This window comes from Podarcis vaucheri, assembly GCF_965113315.1.
Source record: "Podarcis vaucheri genome assembly, contig: SUPER_11_unloc_1, whole genome shotgun sequence".
Classification (NCBI taxonomy): domain Eukaryota; kingdom Metazoa; phylum Chordata; class Lepidosauria; order Squamata; family Lacertidae; genus Podarcis; species Podarcis vaucheri.
Genome location: NW_028118808.1, coordinates 838,657 through 860,328, shown reverse-complemented (window position 1 = coordinate 860,328; position 21,672 = coordinate 838,657). Strand labels below are relative to the sequence as shown.

Below are 21,672 nucleotides of genomic sequence, written 5' to 3'. Positions count from 1 at the left end.
GAAATCAGCTTCCTTTCCAGGAACCTTCTACAGGAAAAGAAATGGCTCCCATTTCTTTTTCTGCATAATACACATGGGAAGGAAACAGCATCATATCTCAGAGGTATTTGAGATTTCAGCTCACAGAACATCAGCAAGGTAGCAGTGGCAACGCACCTGCCCGGTGAGGAGAAAGGAAAGAAAGAAAGAAAGAAAGAAAGAAAGAAAGAAAGAAATCACTTGCCAGCCACCTAATCTTTAAAGCCCTAAATGGCCTTGAGAGAGTATACCTGAAGGAGCATCTCCACCCCTGTTGTTCAGCACGGACACTGAGGTCCAGCTCCAAGGGCCTTCTGGTGGTTCCCTCACTGTGAGAAGTGAAGCTACAGGGAACCAGGCAGAGGGCCTTCTTGGTAGTGGTGCCCTCCCTGAGGAGCGCCCTCCCTTCAGATATCAAGGAGATACAGAACTACATAACTTTTAGAAGACATCTGAAGGCAGCCTTGTATTGGGAATTTTTAAATGTTTGACACTTTATTATCAGACCCTTTTTTGATCTGTCAGTCATTGAAACAGTTCTGATTTTGGAAACAGGGAGGGTCCGTTGTACCTTTCATTCTCTGTTTCACTAGAGACTGGAAGCTAGGCACTTGTTTTATATGTCTCATTCTCAGTTACTTCCCTTATATATATTTAAGTTAGTATATCTTGGTTTTTGCTGAGGGAAAGGTGTTTCATTGATCAATAGTTCTGTGCTTGTCTCTGTTATCTTCCACTCATTTTCTTGCACACTGATTAAAAAGTGTCTTTTGGTTAAAGTAGGCAACTTTTGAATGTCCACTAGCCACAGAAGGAAACAGAAAGGCAGGTTAGACGCTTTCGGCTAGAGAGATACAAATACTTAAATGCTGAGGAGCTGAGCATTTGTGGCTTCCTGTGTAACATGAAAATAATTTTTAAAAGCATAATCGAAGTGCATTGCAGTCTAGAAAAAAAACTAGAGTAGTGGGTGGAGAATAACACAAGCAACAAAGCTTATAAGATGGTTTTTTTGGTCTAACCATAGACCAGGGCTGCAGTATGATAAGCAAACATGGACTTTCCTGTAATTCAGCAGCAGTTAGAAAGATTTAAAAGGCAGTTGCACTTGTGGTAGCAAACCTAGCATGTATGTTTGAGCTGTAAGTATATAGTGGTATAGGCAAAAAGTCTCATTTCTGTTGAAATGGGCAGAGCAATGGGTAAGCGTGTGAGCCAGGAAATCCCTGATTCAAATCTCCTCAACTATGAACATGGCCTTAGAAGAACCACAAGCGCTCATCTCAGCCATACCATCTGCAATATGATAATATCTTTAGTTCACTGGAATACTTCTTCATATGCCACCCATATAATCCAAGCATCACTTCCACCTGTGTTGAATTAGCCAAATTAACTTGTGTGTTTTCAGGATTAAATCTCACCTACAACCAAGGGTATCTCAAGAGAAGAAAACAATAAAGGTAATTTGAAGGTTGTACAGTGGTACCTCGGGTTAAGAACTTAATTCGGTCTGGAGGTCCGTTCTTAATGTGAAACTGTTCTTAACCTGAAGCACCACTTTAGCTAATGGGGCCTCCTGATACCGCCACACCGCCGGAGCACGATTTCTGTTCTCATCCTGAAGCAAAGTTCTTAACATGAGGTACTATTTCTGGGTTAGCAGAGTCTGTAACCTGAAGCATCTGTGACCCGAGGTACCACTGTATTTCCCCCCATTCTCTCCCACCTATTAATAGGGAAATGATTCTGGTCTAGTTCAGTTCATGGCAGTAGGGGCAAACAGATTTGTAGGACAATAGTCAGAACCATGGCTCTTCATCTTCATGGACACAATTCACAGAATGAAGGGTAAAAGAATCACCAAAATATAGATTCTCTGTAGTTTAGCATTGCATCCTTTTGGCTACATATGGGGCTCTCGTTGTGTTGTGTGCATCCCAAAGGTGGCCCTCAAGGTGATATACTTTAATATGAGGTCACATTTCTTCAGACAATTTCTTCTTTTCTTTCCTTAGAGGTACAAAATAATCACTATAAGGAACTAAGAAGTGAAAGGAAAAAATGGCAAGTGCTAATCCTGTTAGTCACCTCGGCTTTTTCTTTGGCAACATCACACGTGAAGAAGCTGAAGACTACCTGATGCAAGGCGGGCTGAGCAATGGACTGTATCTCCTGAGACAGAGCCGCAACTATCTGGGTAGCTTTGCTTTGTCCATGGTTCATGGTGGTAAAGTTTATCATTACACAATTGAGAGGGAAATGAGTGGTTCTTACGCCATTACAGGAGGAAAGTCCCACAGGAGTCCTATAGAACTCATTAACTACCACTCGGATGAAGTTGATGGTCTTGTTTGCCTGCTCAAGAAACCGTGTCATCGACCACCAGGAGTGGAACCAAAAACAAGCCAGTTTGAGGACTTGAAGGAAAATCTAATTAGGGATTATGTGAAACGAACGTGGAATTTGCATGTAAGTTTAGTTCTCCTGTGTTTTTCTGTTTTGCATTTGACACCTGGTGAGTATGGAGATGTGTGAAGGAGAATAAGAAAAGAAGCGAAACCTCACACTTTTGCAATGGCACCCAAGCACTGTGAGCATAAATGACAAAATACCATTCTTGCCAGCACTATTCAGGCGGGGGTTGGGGTTGGGGTGGAGACTACTTGTAAGTTTTCCAGTTTCAAAATCCATGTAGCGATCAAATTTACTGTCACAAAAGCACAGGGTAGATTTTAGGGTGCTGTGTTTTCTTGCATGGGCCAGTCTTTTATGAAATCTGTTGGATTATTTGGCATTTTATTTTTGCCTTCTAAAATGTGCCTTTTGAAGTATTGTAGCCTATTCTACTACTAATTGTACAGTTTTTAAATAAACAGATATACCAGGGGGTTAGCAAACTTTTTCAGCAGGGGGCCGGTCGACTGTCCCTCAGACCTTGCCGGGGGGGGGGGTAGGGAGACTATATTTTGGAGAAAGAAAATGAATGAATTCCTATGCCCCACAGATGCATAGATGCAGATGCATAGAAGCAAATGACCCAGAGATGCATTTTTTTTAAAAAAGCACACATTCTACTCATGTGAAACACGCTGATTCCTGGACCGTCCGCGGGCCAGATTTAGAAGGTGATTGGGCTGGATCCGGCCCCTGGGCCTTAGTTTGCCTACCCATGAGATATACAGTGGTGCCTCGCAAGACGAAATTAATCCGTTCCACGAATCTCTTCGTCTTGCGGTTTTTTCATCTTGCGAAGCACGGCTATTAGTGGCTTAGTGGCTATTAGCGGCTTAGCGGCTATTAGCGGCTTAGCAGCTATTAACGGCTTAGTGGCTTTAAGAAAAAGGAAACAAACTCGCAAGAACTCGCAAGACGTTTCGTCTTGCGAAGCAAGCCCATAGGGAAATTCGTCTTGCAGAACAACTCAAAAAACGGAAAACTCTTTCGTCTTGTGAGGCATTCGTCTTACGAGGCATTCGTCTTGCGAGGTACCACTGTACAGAAAAAAGTGCTTTGCTTAATATAGCTTACAATGTTGTTGGGCTAAACATGCCTACCTGCCAAACACACACACACACACACACACACTGGCAAAATACTCTGGATATGCCCAGCACCTAGCTCAACTTCTGGAACTGCTTATTTTGTATTCTTACAACTTTCCCCCATTTTCCCCTACTGTGCAGGGCCATGCCCTTGAGCAAGCGATTATTAGTCAGAAACCACAGTTAGAGAAATTGATTGCTACAACAGCACATTTGAGAATGCCTTGGTTCCATGGGATAATAACTCGGGAGGAATCAGAACAGCGTGTTCTTCTGGGCACAAGGACCAATGGGAAATTTTTGTAAGTAAACATGTTTTTCTTGCAATTTCTAGAGGCTTAATGCCGACAACCTGAACTGCAGTAGGAAGACTAAGTAGTAGAGTCATTATTTCTAACAATACAAAAGTTTGCCAAGTATGTTTATCTTTACTCATCTATATTTCCATCTGGCCTTACCTTCCTGGAAGCAGCATTTATGGCTTATTTGCCGAGACATCGTAAGTTATTTATGAAATATTGAATTGACTCCCCTTTTTCCTTGTTATGGATATGGGATAGTGTTTTTCAAGACAGCATTGTTAAGCTAACAGTGGATTATACTTTAACTGTTATTAACCAACTTTATAACTATTTTTCTATGAGAGGCAATGGTGATGTGGTGTTCTTCAGCATACTGGAAACATTAATTCTTTCAAGCACTTTCCACTGTTTTATTATCTCAAGTACTAATCCCTGTCGGTTGTTGAGTATATTAAAACCCAATGATCTTGGTGTAAGATTGTTGATTTGACTGTGTGCAAACCCAAATTTTATAAAGACAGAGATAACTTACCTAAGTCTACTCAAAAAACAGAATTTACTGCTCTGGAAAATACTGTTTGGTCGCTACCACACTGTTGCTCATTGCATTAAAGGCCGTGAATTTCTTTGCGGTGGAACAAATTAAGTGAATCCCCGTCCCATATTTCATTCACATTTTATATTTTGGGGTTTCTCTCCTCTTTTATCTGACTATGTCCTGTAATAACAACATTTGTAACGCATGGTTGCCTTTATTTCTGTTAACAGCTACGTAACCTATTTATAGATAGGCCAAGAAGTGCACAGTGTTCTAGTAATTCAGGAACTGGAAAATCCAACTCACCCATGTAGCTTGGACTAGGCAAAATCACATTAGTTGTTCTGCCTCTCTCCCCAGTACCACCCCAGGCTGTGGCATAAAAGAAGTATGATAAGCCAATAGATTTGCTCTTCCTACCACATTACATCTGTCCTTCACTTTGGAAGCCAGTTGTTTTTAAAATGAAGGACTGCTGTAGTAGACAAAAATGGAAATCCTGAATTTTAAGGGTGTGATGTTTTCCGTAAAAAATAAAATCAAGCCACACTTGGAGGGACCTTTGTGTAACTTGCAGGGAACTGAGAACTTGTAGATGTTAGTGCCTGTTAATAATAATAATAATAATAATAATAATAATAATAATAATAATAATAAATTTATTATTTATACCCCGCCACTCTGGGTGGCTCCCAACCGAATATTAAAAACACAATAAAACATCAAACATTTAAAACTTCCCAAGGAATATTAAGGAGCTAGGAAGGTATTTGTTTTATGACAGAGTAATATTCTGAAATAATTATTATTTTATAATAATTGGGATTATTATGAGAATTAAGGAACCCAATAATCCTTACTAAATAGACTAGGTAACTGCACCAGTCAATTCACACGGCTGTTTTTCTGGATACTGCTCAGTCTGTCGAATCTCAGTTGGGAAAACAGCTGTACTTTGGCTACTAGTTTGGGGTCTGGGGGTGGGTGGATAGTATGCCACTATTGTCTCCAGCAGCTATTAGACAAGTTGTGGGTGACCAAAGTAACTCTGAAGACCATAGAAAACATGATGAGAGCTTTACACAGCTAATAACAGTGGAGAAGAATCAGCCTCATATTTGTTTACGTAAGAATGACTCTCTGCAGTTTGAAAATTGTTCCTTTGCATATTTATTTATTTTCTTTGCAGAATCAGGGAAAAGGAGAATCAGGGATCCTATGCTCTCTGTCTGCTCAATGAAGGAAAGGTGGTACATTATCGTATAGAGAAGGACAAGAGGGGGAAACTCTCAATCCCAGAGGGAAAGAAATTTGATACACTCTGCCAGGTTTGTCAAGTGTCACTCGCTGAGCTCTCTGTTATGTCTGCATATTGACAGCATAGACAACAGGAGTTTTGCTTTGCTGTGGGTCTATAGATTAAATGTGTTATGCAAAATCACATATTTTCCTGTTTTCCATTGTGGGCAAAAGTATGGGAGGATAATGCTTACTTTAGTTCATATGAGCTGTTTAGATCTTCCTTAGAAAAAATTAGGTTAATTTGGGCTACGGTTGTTGTTGAGCAAATTGCAGGAAATCCCAAATCATTTAATTGATTCATGAAAATAGCAGAGTTATAGAAAGACAGTGAAATTCCATTTTTGTTATGCCCTCTCTGAAACACTATGTGCCATAAGGGAATATAAATTTAGGATTGCATTATGAGACATCTGTTGTTGCCTTTATTCCCCCCCCCCCTGTTTTGAATCAGTACAAATAACAAAAGACTCTCAAATTGGCAGAAATGTGCTCTTTTTGAATGCAGTTTTGTTACAAGTATGAATTCAAGATTTTCAGGATGTTATACATGTACTTGGTATTAGTTCAGTGTACATTGGGCTTGGATCCATGATGCTTGAGTCAGTGTGTAGGGTCTGCCATTATTTTCAGGTGAGTTTTCTACAAAGGAGTAGCAACAGCAAATGCATGAGTGATTTGTACACTCAGTTTTCATAATTCTAGTGTATCATGGGAAAGGCAAAATGGTGTCTGTTTCCCTACGGCAGTGATGGCCAAACTTGACCCTCCAGCTGTTTTGGGACTACAGTTCCCATCATCCCTGACCACTGGTCCTGTTAGCTGGGGATGATGGGAGTTGTAGTCCCAAAACATCTGGAGGGCCAACTTTGGCCATCACTGCCCTAAGGGAATGTGTGAACTTTGAACCTTTTTTTGAGCATACACATCTTTCTGCTGGGGAGGTGTGCAAGTTCTTTCTTACATGTTAATATACAAGCACCAAAAGAGAATGTACATTAGTTGAACATTTTCCATTAACACTTCTTTTTAATTGAGGAAACCACCCTCGGTGTTGGCTCCCAATTATTATGAATAATAGTAGTATTCATTAATGAAATGTTCAGTGTTGCACTTTGCAAAGAATAGTGGTCCTACCAACTGTGGTCAAAAGCGGGGGAAATTGTCAAGTCTTTTGCTCTGTAAACCTGGTTCTTTAATTCTAATATGGTTGGAGAAGATGGATAAAGTGTTGTGAAATAGTGAGAGAAATGAGCTCTGCACATGACCAGAGGAACATTCATAAGTTATAGGGCTGAGGGTATTTGAAGACATGGTTGAGACCTAATGAGTCCTAGCACATATGAGATACTGCATATTACTCTATTGTTCTCTGTTATTGGGCTGTCTGTATGAAAGAGAGGGAGAGGGAGGGGTTTGAATTTCTGAAGTGGCACAGGCATGATAAGGACTGAATTTTGAATTCAAAGTACATACCACTTGCTTTTGCATCACTGTAAGCAAGACGTAACATATGTGTTTGGAAGTTAAATGTGACATTTCTTGAGTGGAGCCACTCAATACCTCACATGTAGGATATATCTGTGTTTGCAGAGCAGGGCCAGGCTTCAGTCTCACCCTTCTCATCTGATCTTACTCTGTAACAGCCATTCCAGTGCACAAGACACTACTCATACAGGGACTACATGAAGTCGGGATACCCAGTTGCACAGGGGCCCCAAACATGGAAAGCCCTGCAAGTGAATAGTGGTCATGCATTTGAATTTTTCAGCAGGCAATGCACACAAGATAGATTTGTTGCAGGAAAAACACCTGGGGGCTTGGCTAAAATTGCTGCCACACACCATCATCAAAACAGGTATGGTCTACATGCAGGCAACGTGTGAACAGGGCTACTGTGGACATTGTCATGTTTGAAATATGGCATGGGATCCTTAGCTAATGAGTGCTAATCGGTGACCCAACTGTGTCCTTCCTGCAAAATGAACTTTTTTCCAGGGGGCACAGCTAGAATCTCTTCACAAAGGTCTCCATTCACATAAATTCTTCTGTGGCTCATGGTAAAATCTCCTGGCCACCCCTACGCTACAGTATTTTGCTGACCACAAAATTGACCTAAGGGGAGCAGGTGCCTACGATAACTTAATGACTAATGACTAATGGCTAATGAGAAAGTGGAGCTGCCTGGGGATAAAATTACTGGCTTCAGAAGTGGGGAAACAAAATGAAATGTTTGAACCTGAGGATCAGGGAACCCATAGAGGGCAGCAGGACAGGTGGCTGGATTTTATATATTAACTAGAAATGATTAGCTAAATGTCTGGCCCTAAGCCACTGTAGCAGTTCAGTAGCTTGTTATTTCTCCTTGCTTCTAGTCTATTCTTTCTTATTTGTTTTCTTCTCATGATAGCTAGTGGAACATTATTCCTACAAAGCAGATGGACTTCTAAGAATCATCACAGATCCAGTTCCAAATCCTAACTTGCAAAATGGTGAGTGACTGGGTTTATTTTTAAAATGTAGAATTTTAGTCCCCATGGTGGTGTACATGAAAATCATCCGTAAAATACATAACTGAATCCAAGAAATTTTCTAAAAACACTTGGTAAATCAAAAAATGTTTTCAGCAGGTTGATAGGATATTGGAATTGTGGGTACCTGTATGATTCCAGTAGGAACAGTGTCCCAAATTACTGGTGCCGCTACACAAAAAGTCTTAGTAAATGCGGAAGCTGAAAGAATATAAAAACTGTGGGACTGTCAGGAGGACTTCTCCATATGATTGCAGTTTTTGATCTGTGTATACTCATTCATTTAGCCTTTATTGGCATATGATTGATCTGTGTATAAGGGACAAGGAGGTCAGGCCATTGGTCAGTCTAGCTCATTGTTGTCCGCAGTGGCTCTCCTGAGTTTCAAACAGATTTGCAGCCATAGGTTGCCCAATCTTACATTACCTGTAGCAGTGCAAATGTGTAAAGCAGCAACACCCTGTGTTAAGGAAGTGGGCCAGGGCTTTCTCGGAATCTCTTCCAAATTCCCTTTTAGTGCTGTGCCTTGCATCAGGGACACCCTTTCAAGTCTTGGAGCTTAATAACAGCAGAGCATAGCATGGATAGTTGCTGGCATCCATCGGTCTCCATGAGTGAAGTCAAACTGCTGTGTTTGTAGCACGGAAGGGACCTCCTGGTGGCACAAGCCTGGGCAGTGTGTCTGGAGGTCCTGGGCTTCCCAGATGACAAGACCGCCCTCTCAGCCTTGCTGATTTAGTCCAAAGGAAAGCAGAGCAATACGATTGATACCAGCTTGGCTGCAGAAGTTGCCAAAAGAAGGCATACAAGGTGCCATCCAATTGCCTTAGGGACTCCACTCTGAATTTGTGTATGATTTACTCCTTAGCCTTTTCTTCGAGTAAGACTATATTTATCAGGTTGCTGCAACCTCAGAGTCACTTGGGGCTCACCCAAAATTCCTTTTGTGTCATGCTGGTCTGGTCTGTGCTTTAAAGCTCCATGTCCCAGCACTTTCCCAAGGGAAGACCTGTATTTTGCCATCTTCTCTGGGAAAGGGCCATAGCCCAGTAGTAGAGCATGCAGAAGGTTACTAGTTCAGTCCCTGGCATGTTCAATCCAGGGAGAGACCCTTCTCTGAAACACTGGGGAGCCACAGCTAATCAATGTAAGATGGCCCTGAGCTGGGTGCAGCTGTGCTCTGAGTCTGTATAAGGCTGATTCCTGTGTTCATTTCTTGTTAGTTCAGTAATTTCATTTCTTATGCCACAGCTACACTGATGTTTGCATATTTATTCCCTTGAGAGTGTTCTTCTCCTGTCTCTCCCCCCCCCCCGAAATGTATTTTGATAAAAGCAGCAATAGTAATTAGTGTACCTCATTATTTTAGGCGTATTCACCCCACCGGATCACAGGCCTAATTTCAGCAAGGTAAGAAAATGGTGCTGATGAAAAGCATTTATGGTGGTTTTTAATAATAAAATAAAGTTCAAGGATGGTTAATTTTCACTTTTTGAGTTTCTTAATATATGAACATTTGCTATAATTTTCAGATATTAGCATTTCTGTTTTACATGCAATAGCATTAGACGTTATGTGGATTAATTTTTTTGCTCCAGCTTTTAATTCTTCATAAGAAGTATTTTGGGGTGAAAATATCATGTATTCCAGTCTGCAGTGGGTGGACTCCAGTTGGTGTTGTTCCACAGTAGAAAGTATGGGAATTACTCCAAACGTCCAGAGCAGGTTAGGGAAGAACCACCAAGATAAATCTTCTTTCCTGTGCTGTTGACCGAGCTATATCTTGCATCCGTGGAGTGGCACCAATTGGCTTCTACTGTTGTTTCACTTTGTACAGTGTATGATGTATTCTCTGCCACAACAGTCCAAATTTGGATATGAGAAAATACAATTATAAAATCACAATAATTTAAATTAAGATGTTCTGCGTGTATTTGCTTGCTCTGCAATCATTGTTCTTCCAAAAATTTGGTTACACAAGGGATTTGAATGTGTTGACAAGGACTAGAGTAGATAGTGAGAGAAAGCAAGATAGGAGAACTGGGTGGAGGAAAAATAACGGGAACGTTTGGTATAGAAGCAAGGACATTACAGAGGGCCATTAAAGCCATTTGAAGAGTGAATGACAGGAACCAGAACACAAGAAATGAAAACTCATGGTCTCAAGCACTGAGCCCTTTTGAAAATTCTTGCTCTGTCTTGTATGATAAAGCTTTTCTTGTCAACGTTCGTCTCAGGGCTGAAGGAGGCAAAGCATTGACTTCAGACTGAATGGAGATGCATTTTAAAAGTTTGTTCACTTATTCAAATTGCCACACCCCTTCTCTCTCCTTTACACCCAAACCATGGGTGGTTGCTTGAAACACAGCTGTGCTTCTAGCATCTTTTACAATACAAACCCTCACTTGTTGCAGTTTAGCATGATACGGTGATAACTCCTGGATGCATGCAGGAGGACAAATACATTGTACAAACAGATTGCAAAGTGGAGCAGTCTCTTTTGAGTTGGGTTTGAAGCAACCACTGACATGCTTACATGGATGAACTGGGCTGAAGAGTTTGAAAAATAATAATAAAAAGAAATATTTGGTTTACAGTCTGACAGCGCATATTATAAAGGATGTGTACAGGGCAAAAGTGAAGGTCCTTGTATGTGAATCCTGGCTAAAAATGCAAAAGTTTGCAACCAAGTCCTATTCTCAGTAGAAAGTTTGGAAACCACTATTGTAGATGACTAAAGAAAATAAATGTGTGTGTGAAATATTTCTTACTTTTTCTGATACACTTATTTATGCTTTTGATATCCTTTACGGTTTCTAGACTTGGTCAACAGGTGGAATTTTCACCAGAATCAAGTCATACACTTTCCCAAAGCCGGGAAGCAAAAAGGTGCATAAACATGGTGTTTTGTAAATTTGCAAATGTGTGGAAGGACTTACTCTCATGAAGCTCACTTACAGCTCTTTTCAATGATTTGGCTCCATGCCTTGCTGCTAACGCTCTGCGCACATTTGGCAACTTTCTTCAGCTTCTACTTCTGGCCTAATATAATTAACCCATGGCTCAAATTTAGCTATGTAAAAGAAGTGATTGCATTTTATTTGTTGCCAACATGCTGTGCCATAATATTCATAACTGTAATAATAATGAGATCAGTTTGGTAGAATGGAGTTGAAAATAAGCTAGTATCACATGTGTGCGCGCATCTTTGAAAACAGCCTTTATGTTTCAGTGAAACAATATTTATAGTTTTGTTTTAAATCTTAGTTTTTGATCTTCGTTTTTGTGTGAGTTATCTCTCTCTGAAACATGGGAAATGTGGAAAACAACTGTCCCTGCTTCTTTAGAGAAGATATTCCACCCCTCTGTTCTTCTACCTCCACCCCAGGTTTGGGGGCTAGTGCCACTATTGTACCAGCTAATAACATGAAAGCTAGCACTGAGCATATGTATTCTCCTGCCCCCACCCCACCCTACCCAATTCCAAGACGTATGCATTTTAGACACAATGATTGCTGGAAAAAGCAAAAGCCAATCACAGTGGCTGCAAGCTGAAATTAATCCTTACTTCTCCTGGAAAAAGGTTTATTTGAGGACAAATGGATGCATGGTGCCCATTTGTATATTACATTACAAATAAAATATTAATAAAAATACTTCCTAATTTGTGGAGCAGATTGGCACATGCCTGCTTCTTTCCCATAACGTTGGGTCAGATCAATTCTCTGTGTGAATTTTCACGTCTGTCTCCTTCATGCTAGTCCTAATGAATTCTGATATGAACAAACATTGTATTTAAAAGTAAATCTCCAAACATTTAAACTGGTTTAGCCCTACTTAGTTGGCAAAAAGACGTGGCTTAGGATAAAATTTTAAAATATTGAGAGGACAGGAAGCACAGGTAGTCCACAGTTCCTGTCTTGGTGTTTTTCTTTTTTGTTGAAAGTCAAGAGTTTGCATCTTCCCTAGCAAGTGCAAGTACCAAAGTATGAAACATATGTGTCAGTTGGGAACCTCATACAGTGGTGCCTCGCAAGACGAAAAGAATCCGTTCTGTGATTCTCTTCGTCTAGCGGTTTTTTTGTCTTGCAAAGCAAGCCCATTGACGGATTAGTGGATTAGCGCTATTAGCGGCTTTTAGCGGCTTATCTGCTGATCGGATCAGCTGATAAGTGGCTTAGTGGTTTAGAAAAAGGGGGGGAGGGGAAAAAACCAGCAGGAACTCGCAAGACATTGTCGTCTTGCAAAGCAAGCCCATAGGAAATTCCTTTTGCGAAGCACCTCCAAAACGGAAAACTCTTTTGTCTAGCGAGTTTTCCGTCTTGCGAGGCATTCGTCTTGCGGGGCACCACTGTATCTATGTTTTGCTCACTACTTATCCCCTTTAAATATATTGCTCTAGTGTCTCAGAAACAATTTCCCACTTCCATATATTAACAGGATACACAATAAATAATATACGCTTGCACTCTTTATAGTTATTCCAGAAGATGTGCACTTGTACTATAGTGTTTAGAGACTTACTTCTGAGTAAAAATGTTTAGGATACAATTGCTTGCTTTGCGGAGAGAATAGAGTTGATTTGTCTGATGACATGACCTCCCTTTAAATCAGTCTTATCTTAAACACTACATTTTTTCTTCACCCAGGCATCTTTAATAGTGTTACTGATTGGTAGAGATGTAGGAATCTAAACAAGAGCAAGGCTGATAGACAACACCAAAATTATTTTCCGGATCTCTGTTTCTTTGCAAGTTACACTGAGCGACACAAGCCCTGGACTCAATGCCATCAAAATTTACAGAGTAAATATTTAAAAGATCAGCTCAACAACCTAAACAGCAGAAAGGCCCAGGGTGTACATGTTGCTTTTAAACATAGATGTGGCGCTGGGTCCCACAATGCATTTTTTCCCCATACACCAGCCTTTGGCAACCTGGTGACTTCCAGATGTTTTGGACTACAGTTCTCATCAGCCCCAGCCAGGACAGCCATGCTGGCTGGGCTGATGACAGTTGTGGACCAAAACATCTGGAGAGGGCACCAGGTTGGCAAAGTGTGCTTGCTGTACACAATCTACCCACAGGTATTCCTGGCTCAATAATGCATTGACCTTTAATGGGAGAAAACTAGGTAAACACAGAGACAGGTGGCAGAACTTTTCCAGACACCAGAACTCTGGGGATTTCACCTGTTTGACCTGAGTGCCCTCCAACTGTCAGCACTAGTTGCAGACAGAATAAAATGTTAAGGTGTGTTTCAGTCATTTAGTATTGCCCTTTTGTTGACTTACGCTGAAAAGGGCCAGCGACATAGATGAGTGAGTTCTCAGCACAATAGCAAACATCTGGAGAGGGTGGAAATGGTTTGTGGGATGAACCTATGTCTGCCACTTTCATTTCAAATGTTGGTAAATGTGTCAACCTGGGCTCACTCTCAAGCTTACCGATTCAGAGTTTGCGGGAGACCTGTTTATATGCTGCCTATGCCATCAAAGGGAATCCATGAAAAGCATAGTACTGATTGGAAGAATAAGACTGAGCAGCTCCAGATTAAGCAGATGTAGGTTTTTTGAAAAAGACCAACTTTATTTGCTATTGAGTTCTCATTTGAACACAAAGCCATTAGTTCAGGCATAGGCAAACTCGGCCCTCCAAATGTTTTGGGACTACAACTCCCATCATCCCTAGCTAACAGGACCAGTGGTCAGGGGTGATGGGGGTTGTAGTCCCAAAACATCTGGAGGGCCGAGTTTGCCTATGCCTGCATTACAGTGGTGCCTCGCAAGACGAAAAGAATCCGTTCCGCGATTCTCGTCGTCTAGCGGTTTTTTCGTCTTGCGAAGCAAGCCCATTGATTAGCGCTACAGCGGTCTAGCGGCTTTCCGTGATCAGCTGTTAAGCGGGTTTTTCAGCGGAACAGCTGATAGGCGGCTTAGGAAAAGGGGGGGAGCGGGAAAAAACCCGCGGGGACGCGCAAGATTTTTTCATCTTGCGAAGCAACCCCATAGGGAAATTCGTTTTGCGAAGCGCCTCCAAAACAGAAAACCCTTTCGTCTAGCGGGTTTTCCGTCTTGCGAGGCGTTCGTCTTGCGGGGCACCACTGTAGTTAATTCCCTCACCAGGAAGTTCTCCGAAATACTTGCCAGAATCCTTTTCTGCTTTAGCAGCATGTCTCTTACCTTGCTGACACAGATATGCAAGAAACAATCTGAAGATTTAGGTAAGCTTCGCTCGCTTTCTTTACTCATGCTTTCATTGCCTACATCTTTCATTGCTTAATTTTTCTTATCATGCTCTCTTTAAGACCCCAAATATGTACTAATGGAAAAATCTGTTTGTGTGCCACAGCCACCTTTACCTGTCCGGAATGATGATTCTGGATTACCTTTTAGAACATCAACAACATCATTACCATCTGCCGCTTTCTCAGATAACCCTTATGGGCCACCACGTGTAAAGCAAGGTAGGCAATTGAAATCAGTTCTCTTTTGATAATAGTTGTTCCCCAAGTTTCCTTCTTATTTTGCACTGGACAGACTTTTCTGTGGAATATTTGAGGCACTAAACATGGAGAGTGATAGAACCCTGAGTAATTGTGACCATTCATAATGCAGAAACCTTTTTCTGAAAGAAAGAAAAAATCCTGGAAACGCTTTTCCTATTTAGAACAAGTACCGTATTTTTCCGTCTATAAGACGCCCCCATGTATAAGATGTCCCCTATTTTGGGGGATTCAGATTTAACCCAGCGGAAAAACCTAGTCTTATACACAGAAAAATACGGTATATTTGTCACCAAACTACATCTTTGCAGCTATCTGTACTTACTTACTGACTTAGAAAATTCATAAACGACTTGATCAAAAGGATCTCCAAGCAGTTTACAAATTGAAATTGTAAGATTTGTAAGGTGATTCTAAGTACCGCTACTTTCAGATGCTGATATTGCTGGAGAGAAATAACAGCAACTAGAAATTCATGCAATTGACCCGGTAATTCAGAGAGAAACTGAGAAATGTCCTGTTTCAATTTGGTACAGCCCTTGTCACTGGTGAGGGCAGGTACCCATGGAAAGGCATTTCTTTTCTCTTCTAAACTGTAAATAAATTCCAGTTTAGCAATGTTTAGCAAGGGTGTGAGAGAGAGTATGCTACTTGAAAAGGTACACAGCATTTTGAGTGAAACCCAGCTCCTCTCAGAACCCCTTCTGTTGAGAAAAGTACAAAACCCCATGATGCCAGTGTGAATTTTTAGGAAAGCCATTATTTAGATGAAAGCCAAACAGGTGCCTGTTAAGCAGCACAGCAAGGGGAGATTGGAGAGAAAAGCTGACAAATGGGAACTGAAGGTGGGATAAGGTAGGAGTTAGTCGGCAATGGAAGTGCAGCTAAATTGAGTCTGGGAGGAGGACTTGACATAAAAGTCATTGCTGCAGAACTGGATATCAATGAGGGAAGTCCGGAAATGAAAGAGGCTTGCCAAATAGTGGTAGGGATTGTTGCTAGCATATTGCACCACATAGGAGGTGAAATGGATGAGAAAGCAGGCAGAGTACTAACATTTGACCGGCAGGGAGCACAGAAACATTTGTGTGCCAGAAAAAGCTAAACCTGTTCTGCTGTTCAACACCCAGGTGATCAGAGGTTGCCCATGGACACAGAGGTCTACGAGAGTCCATATGCAGACCCAGAAGAGATAAAAACTAAAAATGTTACCCTGGACCGAAATCTACTGGTCCTGGAAGACCATGAACTCGGTTCTGGTAATTTTGGCACTGTGAAAAAAGGCACCTATGAAATGAAAAAGTAAGTTTTGAAATGCTGTCATCTTACCATCCTTCCCTCTTGACTTATTTTATTTTATTTGTCCTATTCCTTTGATGATACCGCTGTTCTTAAGCCCTGGACCAGACTTCCTTTGCCTCAATCAATAGAAACCCATGAGAGAGAAGGACCTACCCTGCCTTCTTATATCAGTAGAGGGACGCAGGTGGCGCTGTGGTCTAAACCACTGAGCCTCTTGGGCTTGCCGATCAGAAGGTTGGCAGTTCGAAGCCCCGTGATGGGGTGAGCTCCTGTTGCTCTGTCCCAGCTCCTGCCAACCTAGCAGTTCAAAATCACGCCAGTACAAGTAGATAAATAGGTACCGCTGTGGTGGGAAGGTAAATGGTGTTATGTGCATTCTGGTTTCCATCACGGTGTCCCATTGAGCCAGAATTGGTTTCGTCATGGTGGCCACATGACCCGGAAAGCTGTCTGTGGACAAATGCCAGCTCCCTCGGCCTGAAAGCAAGATGAGCGCTGCAACCCCATAGTCACCATTTGACTGGACTTAACCATCCAGGGTTCCTTTACCTTTACCTTTACCTGTATCAGTAGTTCAGGTGTCCAGGATGGAGTGGGGTATGGCAGCCAGCTCAGGGGGGAGCTCCAGGTTAGCATCCCGAAGGTGTGTGTACTGACACCACCATCTCAGAGCTCCCTTGAACTCACCTACACCCCGTGGCAGCAAGCAGAAGCACTTCCAGTGCCAAGAGGGTGGCACTGCCATGCCTCCATCATGTGCACAGCCTACCCCAACTGTTGTCCTCTGGATATTTTAGACAACACCTCCCATAAGCCTTGCCTGCTGCAGATCACCAGGTTAGAGAAGATGATTTGGCACCAGAGTATGTTCCATAAAATAACTATGATTTATTTTTCTACAATCCACAATGTTTTATTTTGGGGTGGCCTTTTTAACGTTAAGGGTATATTAAAGTCCTTTTCACTCAGTAATTTTAAAAAGCGAAAGCTTTTAATGTGTGATCCCATGAATTGTTTTCCCTAAAGAAAATCAGTAGTTAGTTTGCATAGATTCTCTGCCTCAGTGACAAAAGAAGGCACGTATTTGTATACATTTTGTATCATGTACAAATTTTATCCTTTGTTGGGGGTAAGGTGGATGGATGAACCAGGCCAAATTAATAAAATGTCTGACCTGCATCTTATGTGAACTAGAGGAGCTTTCCCCATAATTGTATTACCATACTAAAAAAAAGACTTCAGTTGCTGAATTTCTGCCTGCTTTTAAAGGCACAAGAACCTTGCTGTCTCCTAACTCCATTGGGATGTGTTCTCAAAAGATTCATTTGTCGAAACAGACTAACAAACAATGTTCCGTCGTGTGTGTGTTGCTCATTGCCCTATTCATGTCATGTTTATTTCCTTTTAAATACGCTTCTTGAATACAATACAGTATGTTTTCATAACTTTGGGTCTTTGACCTGTTTTGATACATGAGCACCAAACAGCAAAGCTTTCCTTTTCTTCTTTGACAACAAGAACTTGTGCCTTTGACCAGAATATATCAATTTAAGTGCTTATACCACCAACAACGATCCACCCCCAAGAATGCTCCCTTTTCCCCATCAGTGGGAAGGAAATCAATTAACCTTCATCCATATTTGTGCCCGTATATTTTGCTTCATAGCTTTTGCTTTTAGAAGGACTTATAGTGCATGAATTATGCAATGTTGCCTGTTCCTGCACGCAGCCGCATTTGGAAGCAGAAACTGGATAGATTGAGCACATGGCAAACAGACAAGAATACTTTGAGCACTTCATATAATGTTGGCTTCCTGGTGGTTTCTTTTCAGGGGAAAGAAGACAGTGGCTGTGAAAATTCTCAAGAACGAAAGCAACGACCCCTCCTTAAAAGATGAACTGCTGAGAGAAGCAAATGTTATGCAACAACTGGATAACCCGTATATTGTCCGAATGATAGGCATATGTGAGGCCGAGTCCTGGATGCTGGTAATGGAAATGGCTGAACTTGGCCCCTTGAATAAATATCTGATAAAACACAGGTAAATTGGCCGTCTGTATTATTTATTGAATTATTGTGTGTTAATAGGCAAAACTGATGGACTAATCACTAGCTGAGTAGTTCTCCAAAGCTTTGTTTTTTTCCAAGAGCACATTTACTACTGGTTTGTAAAAAAATAAGTTCTACTTTCCCGCCACATTTGTGAAATTCAGCCAAAAGGTGAAGATGTCCTCTAAAAGAGTTGAGTGCATCGTTACTGTTTGTTCTCCAGTATGGGTCCCTTTGAGGTGGGATCCCTTCATTCTTGGAAAGTGTAAGCACATAATGTATTTAGCATAAGTATTTAGTTAGTTAGATAACATAAGTATTTAGTTAGTTATGAGATATTTGTTCCCCCTCCACATTTCCCTCACATGAAAGCAAAGGGTCTGATTCTGACTGGAAGCAGAAGGACACATGCCGTCAAAATATTTTCTGGATAGTTTGCTAACCCTTGGAAACAGATTTTTAGCTCATGGGGGGACAACTAGTTAATTACCAGCAAAATAAGTGGAATGGAATAATGAGGAATGAAAATTTACTACAAATTGCTAAAGTAGTAAACTAGTTCTGGTTTTTCAGAGATGTCGCAGAAAAGAATATCATTGAGCTGGTTCATCAAGTTTCCATGGGGATGAAATATTTGGAAGAGAACAACTTTGTGCACAGAGATTTAGCTGCGAGAAACGTACTGCTGGTCACACAACATTATGCCAAAATCAGTGACTTTGGACTTTCCAAAGCCCTTGGTTCTAATGATTATTACAAGGTACTATTTCACCCTGTAACTTGTCTCGACTGAGATTTCTTCTCATGATGTCACTGTAGCTTCCTGTGATGTGCATGCACCGTCATGGTAGTTTAAAATTTGTTAGCTGTCCTTCAACACAAAACATGATCAGGGCAGCAGGCATGCCTCTGCAAGGAATCTTTTCTTTGCTACATACACTCTTGAAACTACTTTTATTTACAACATGCAAGCCATCACTGCTGGGAGCTGAGCAAGGCAGGGGCCTGGGGGCTGCAGGTACAGCTATGTTATACAGTGGTGCCTCGCAAGACGAAATCAATTCGTTCCGCAAGTTTTTTCATCTAGCGAATTTTTCGTCTTGCGAAGCACGGTGTCGGAAAAGTTTTGGAAAAGCTTCAAAAATCACCAAAAACCTCAAAAAAGGCTACCACACCGCGTTCTATGAGTTGCTCCTCAAAGTCAAGTCGCAACTGTATTAACGGTGTTAAGAAAAAGGAAACAAACTTGCAAGACGTTTTCGTCTTGTGAAGCAAGCCCATAGGGAAATTCGTCTTGCGAAGCAGCTCAAAAACCGCAAAACCCTTTCGTCTAGTGAGTTTTTCGTCTTGCGAGGCATTCGTCTTGCGGGGCACCACTGTATGTGCTCAGTAGATTCTAGCAGGTTGCCCACACATCAGTGTACACATACACACACACTGGTGACATCATCGGCTCACAACATGATGCAGTACTGGGAAAACTAGATCCACCAGTGACTAACCTTCCCCCTCTGATGGTGTCAAAAGAGGGTGGACTTTAGAAACTCTGCAAAATCATAATTCCTTCCTCTTGTTGCTGTATGCTGTGTTATATTGTATTTTAGTGTTTTGTTGGAAGCAGCCCAGAGTGGCTGGGGAAATCCAGCCAGATGGGCGGGGTATAAATAATAAATTATTATTATTATTAATTTTATTGGTCTAATATTCTCTTTTATGTGTGGCACCACTGTAGGCAGAACATTATGGGAAATGGCCAGTCAAGTGGTATGCTCCAGAATGCATGAACTTCTTCAAATTTTCGAGCAAGAGCGATGTTTGGAGTTTTGGTGTTTTAATGTGGGAGGCTTTTTCCTATGGGCAAAAGCCATACAAGGTACATTTTATATGTTGCTTTCCTTCATTAAACGTCCATATTTTAATACAGATTCAGGTCTTCCTGTGCTTGTGCTTATGTAGCCAAAACCATACCACTGGAACGCAAGATGTTACCACTATCAGACTCAGAGTCATGCTGATGCATGCTCAAGTATTAAAAAATTGTGGGGGGGAACGGGGGCGGGATACCCCAAACAGGCCTATAATAACTCAGTGACATGGACTAGTGATAGATTGAGAGGAGAAATAAAGGGATAAGTGAGGGGAAGGGTGAATGGCGTGGCTGGAACAGGAGGACAGAGAAATATATGTAGCTATATCTGAATGTAAAAAGAACTATCTCGTCTGGATCAGTCTCTTCCTGGTTCCCACTAACAATCTATTTTTAAATGTCCCCAGGGATAGAAGAGAAAGCTGCTCTAGACTTGAGCGCAGAATTTAGTATAGCTGGGATTCAGCACAAATATGCCTACCCAACTGAAAACCCAAAATGCAGATTCAGGATGCTCAGTGGGCACAGAGTGCTGATGGACTTGTGGCGGGTAGGAAACAGATCTTGGTTGTGTGGGCACGAGCAGAATAAAGATGCTGGAACCAGGAAGAGGAGCACTCTACACTCCATGTTGTTGCAGAGCGTCACTTGTCCCTAAATAATTGAGTTTGACAAAAATAAGTAAATCCTTTCTCATTCTGTTGCAGGGTATGAAAGGTGGGGAGGTTGCTCAGATGATTGAAAGAGGAGAGCGAATGGAATGTCCAGAAAACTGCCCACCTGAGGTCTATGAGTTAATGAAATTATGCTGGACATATGAGTGAGCATCATCATATTTGTGTTTCTTCTGATAAAATACTGGATTTCTTGTGCTTTTCACACCCCACTCTGTCTTCACTTTTTCTGCATTTTAAACCATGAAATAAAAAGATGCAAACTGCTCTTGAAGGAACATTTCAAGCCAAAGGAATAAAATGTGAATTAACAATCATTGTCGCCCTACTTACCGCCCTCTTGATGAAAATGAGAAGTAATGCCCTGCAAGCCAAATTGCAATATAGCTTTTAGATGAGATAACTTTCTTATAACCACGGTGCACAGCTACATAGCAACAGATTGTTTCTGGTACAGCATTTTCCAGACACGGACTGGCAAAAGCTTGTTGAGCAGAACACTGGGCTACAAGAGCTGTGCAACATGAAAAAATTGATTAAAAATATACATAGGGGTGTATTTTTTTAAAAAAAAACAACCCTCAAAAGTACAGTGATGTTCTCAGCACATCTCACAAACAGAAAAGCCTTCAGTGATGAGGGTGCCCTAAATTATTGCAGTAGAGTACTTAGATGATGATCACTTAGCAAATGTTCTCTGTCACATGGGAACCCAGAACAAACTAACCCCAGGGGATGGTGTTCTAGGGGCCCCTTTAAGTACTTTTCTGCGCTCTCTGAGATAAGTTGTATAAGACAAAGGAGCATTATTGGCTGCTGATCCAGTTGTGCTTGTGGTCTTCAAGGAAGGGTCAAGAAATAGCTTATTCTTCCCAGCCTCGTTCTCCTTGAGAGCGCCTACCCCCTTTGTGGAGGGGATAGACTCTGTATTCACACTGCAACCAGGAATTGCAGTTTTACTTCAACTACCTACATTTCTTCTCATAGCCGTTATTCCCTTGCTTCATCTGGTATAAAGCAGCTTGCTGTTTATTGCTATTGG

At 41.4% G+C, this 21,672-nt stretch overlaps 1 protein-coding gene across 3 annotated transcripts in view; it reads left to right on the top strand.

Moving 5' to 3' along the window:
- Window positions 1-21,672, top strand: part of SYK (spleen associated tyrosine kinase) — a 35,827-nt gene that overhangs the window by 13,366 nt on the left and 789 nt on the right. For 2 of the 3 annotated variants that reach the window (XM_082242332.1, XM_082242333.1), the window contains exons 2-13: window positions 2,039-2,490; window positions 3,705-3,865; window positions 5,593-5,731; window positions 8,113-8,194; window positions 9,603-9,643; window positions 11,054-11,122; window positions 14,584-14,698; window positions 15,868-16,039; window positions 17,872-18,081; window positions 18,663-18,849; window positions 19,822-19,962; window positions 20,664-20,776. In XM_082242332.1, the coding sequence (XP_082098458.1) occupies window positions 2,083-2,490; window positions 3,705-3,865; window positions 5,593-5,731; window positions 8,113-8,194; window positions 9,603-9,643; window positions 11,054-11,122; window positions 14,584-14,698; window positions 15,868-16,039; window positions 17,872-18,081; window positions 18,663-18,849; window positions 19,822-19,962; window positions 20,664-20,776 (1,838 nt within the window). In that variant the 5' untranslated portion in view covers window positions 2,039-2,082. The remainder of the gene's footprint in view (window positions 1-2,038; window positions 2,491-3,704; window positions 3,866-5,592; window positions 5,732-8,112; window positions 8,195-9,602; window positions 9,644-11,053; window positions 11,123-14,583; window positions 14,699-15,867; window positions 16,040-17,871; window positions 18,082-18,662; window positions 18,850-19,821; window positions 19,963-20,663; window positions 20,777-21,672) is intronic. The other variant, XM_082242334.1, reaches the window with a different exon arrangement.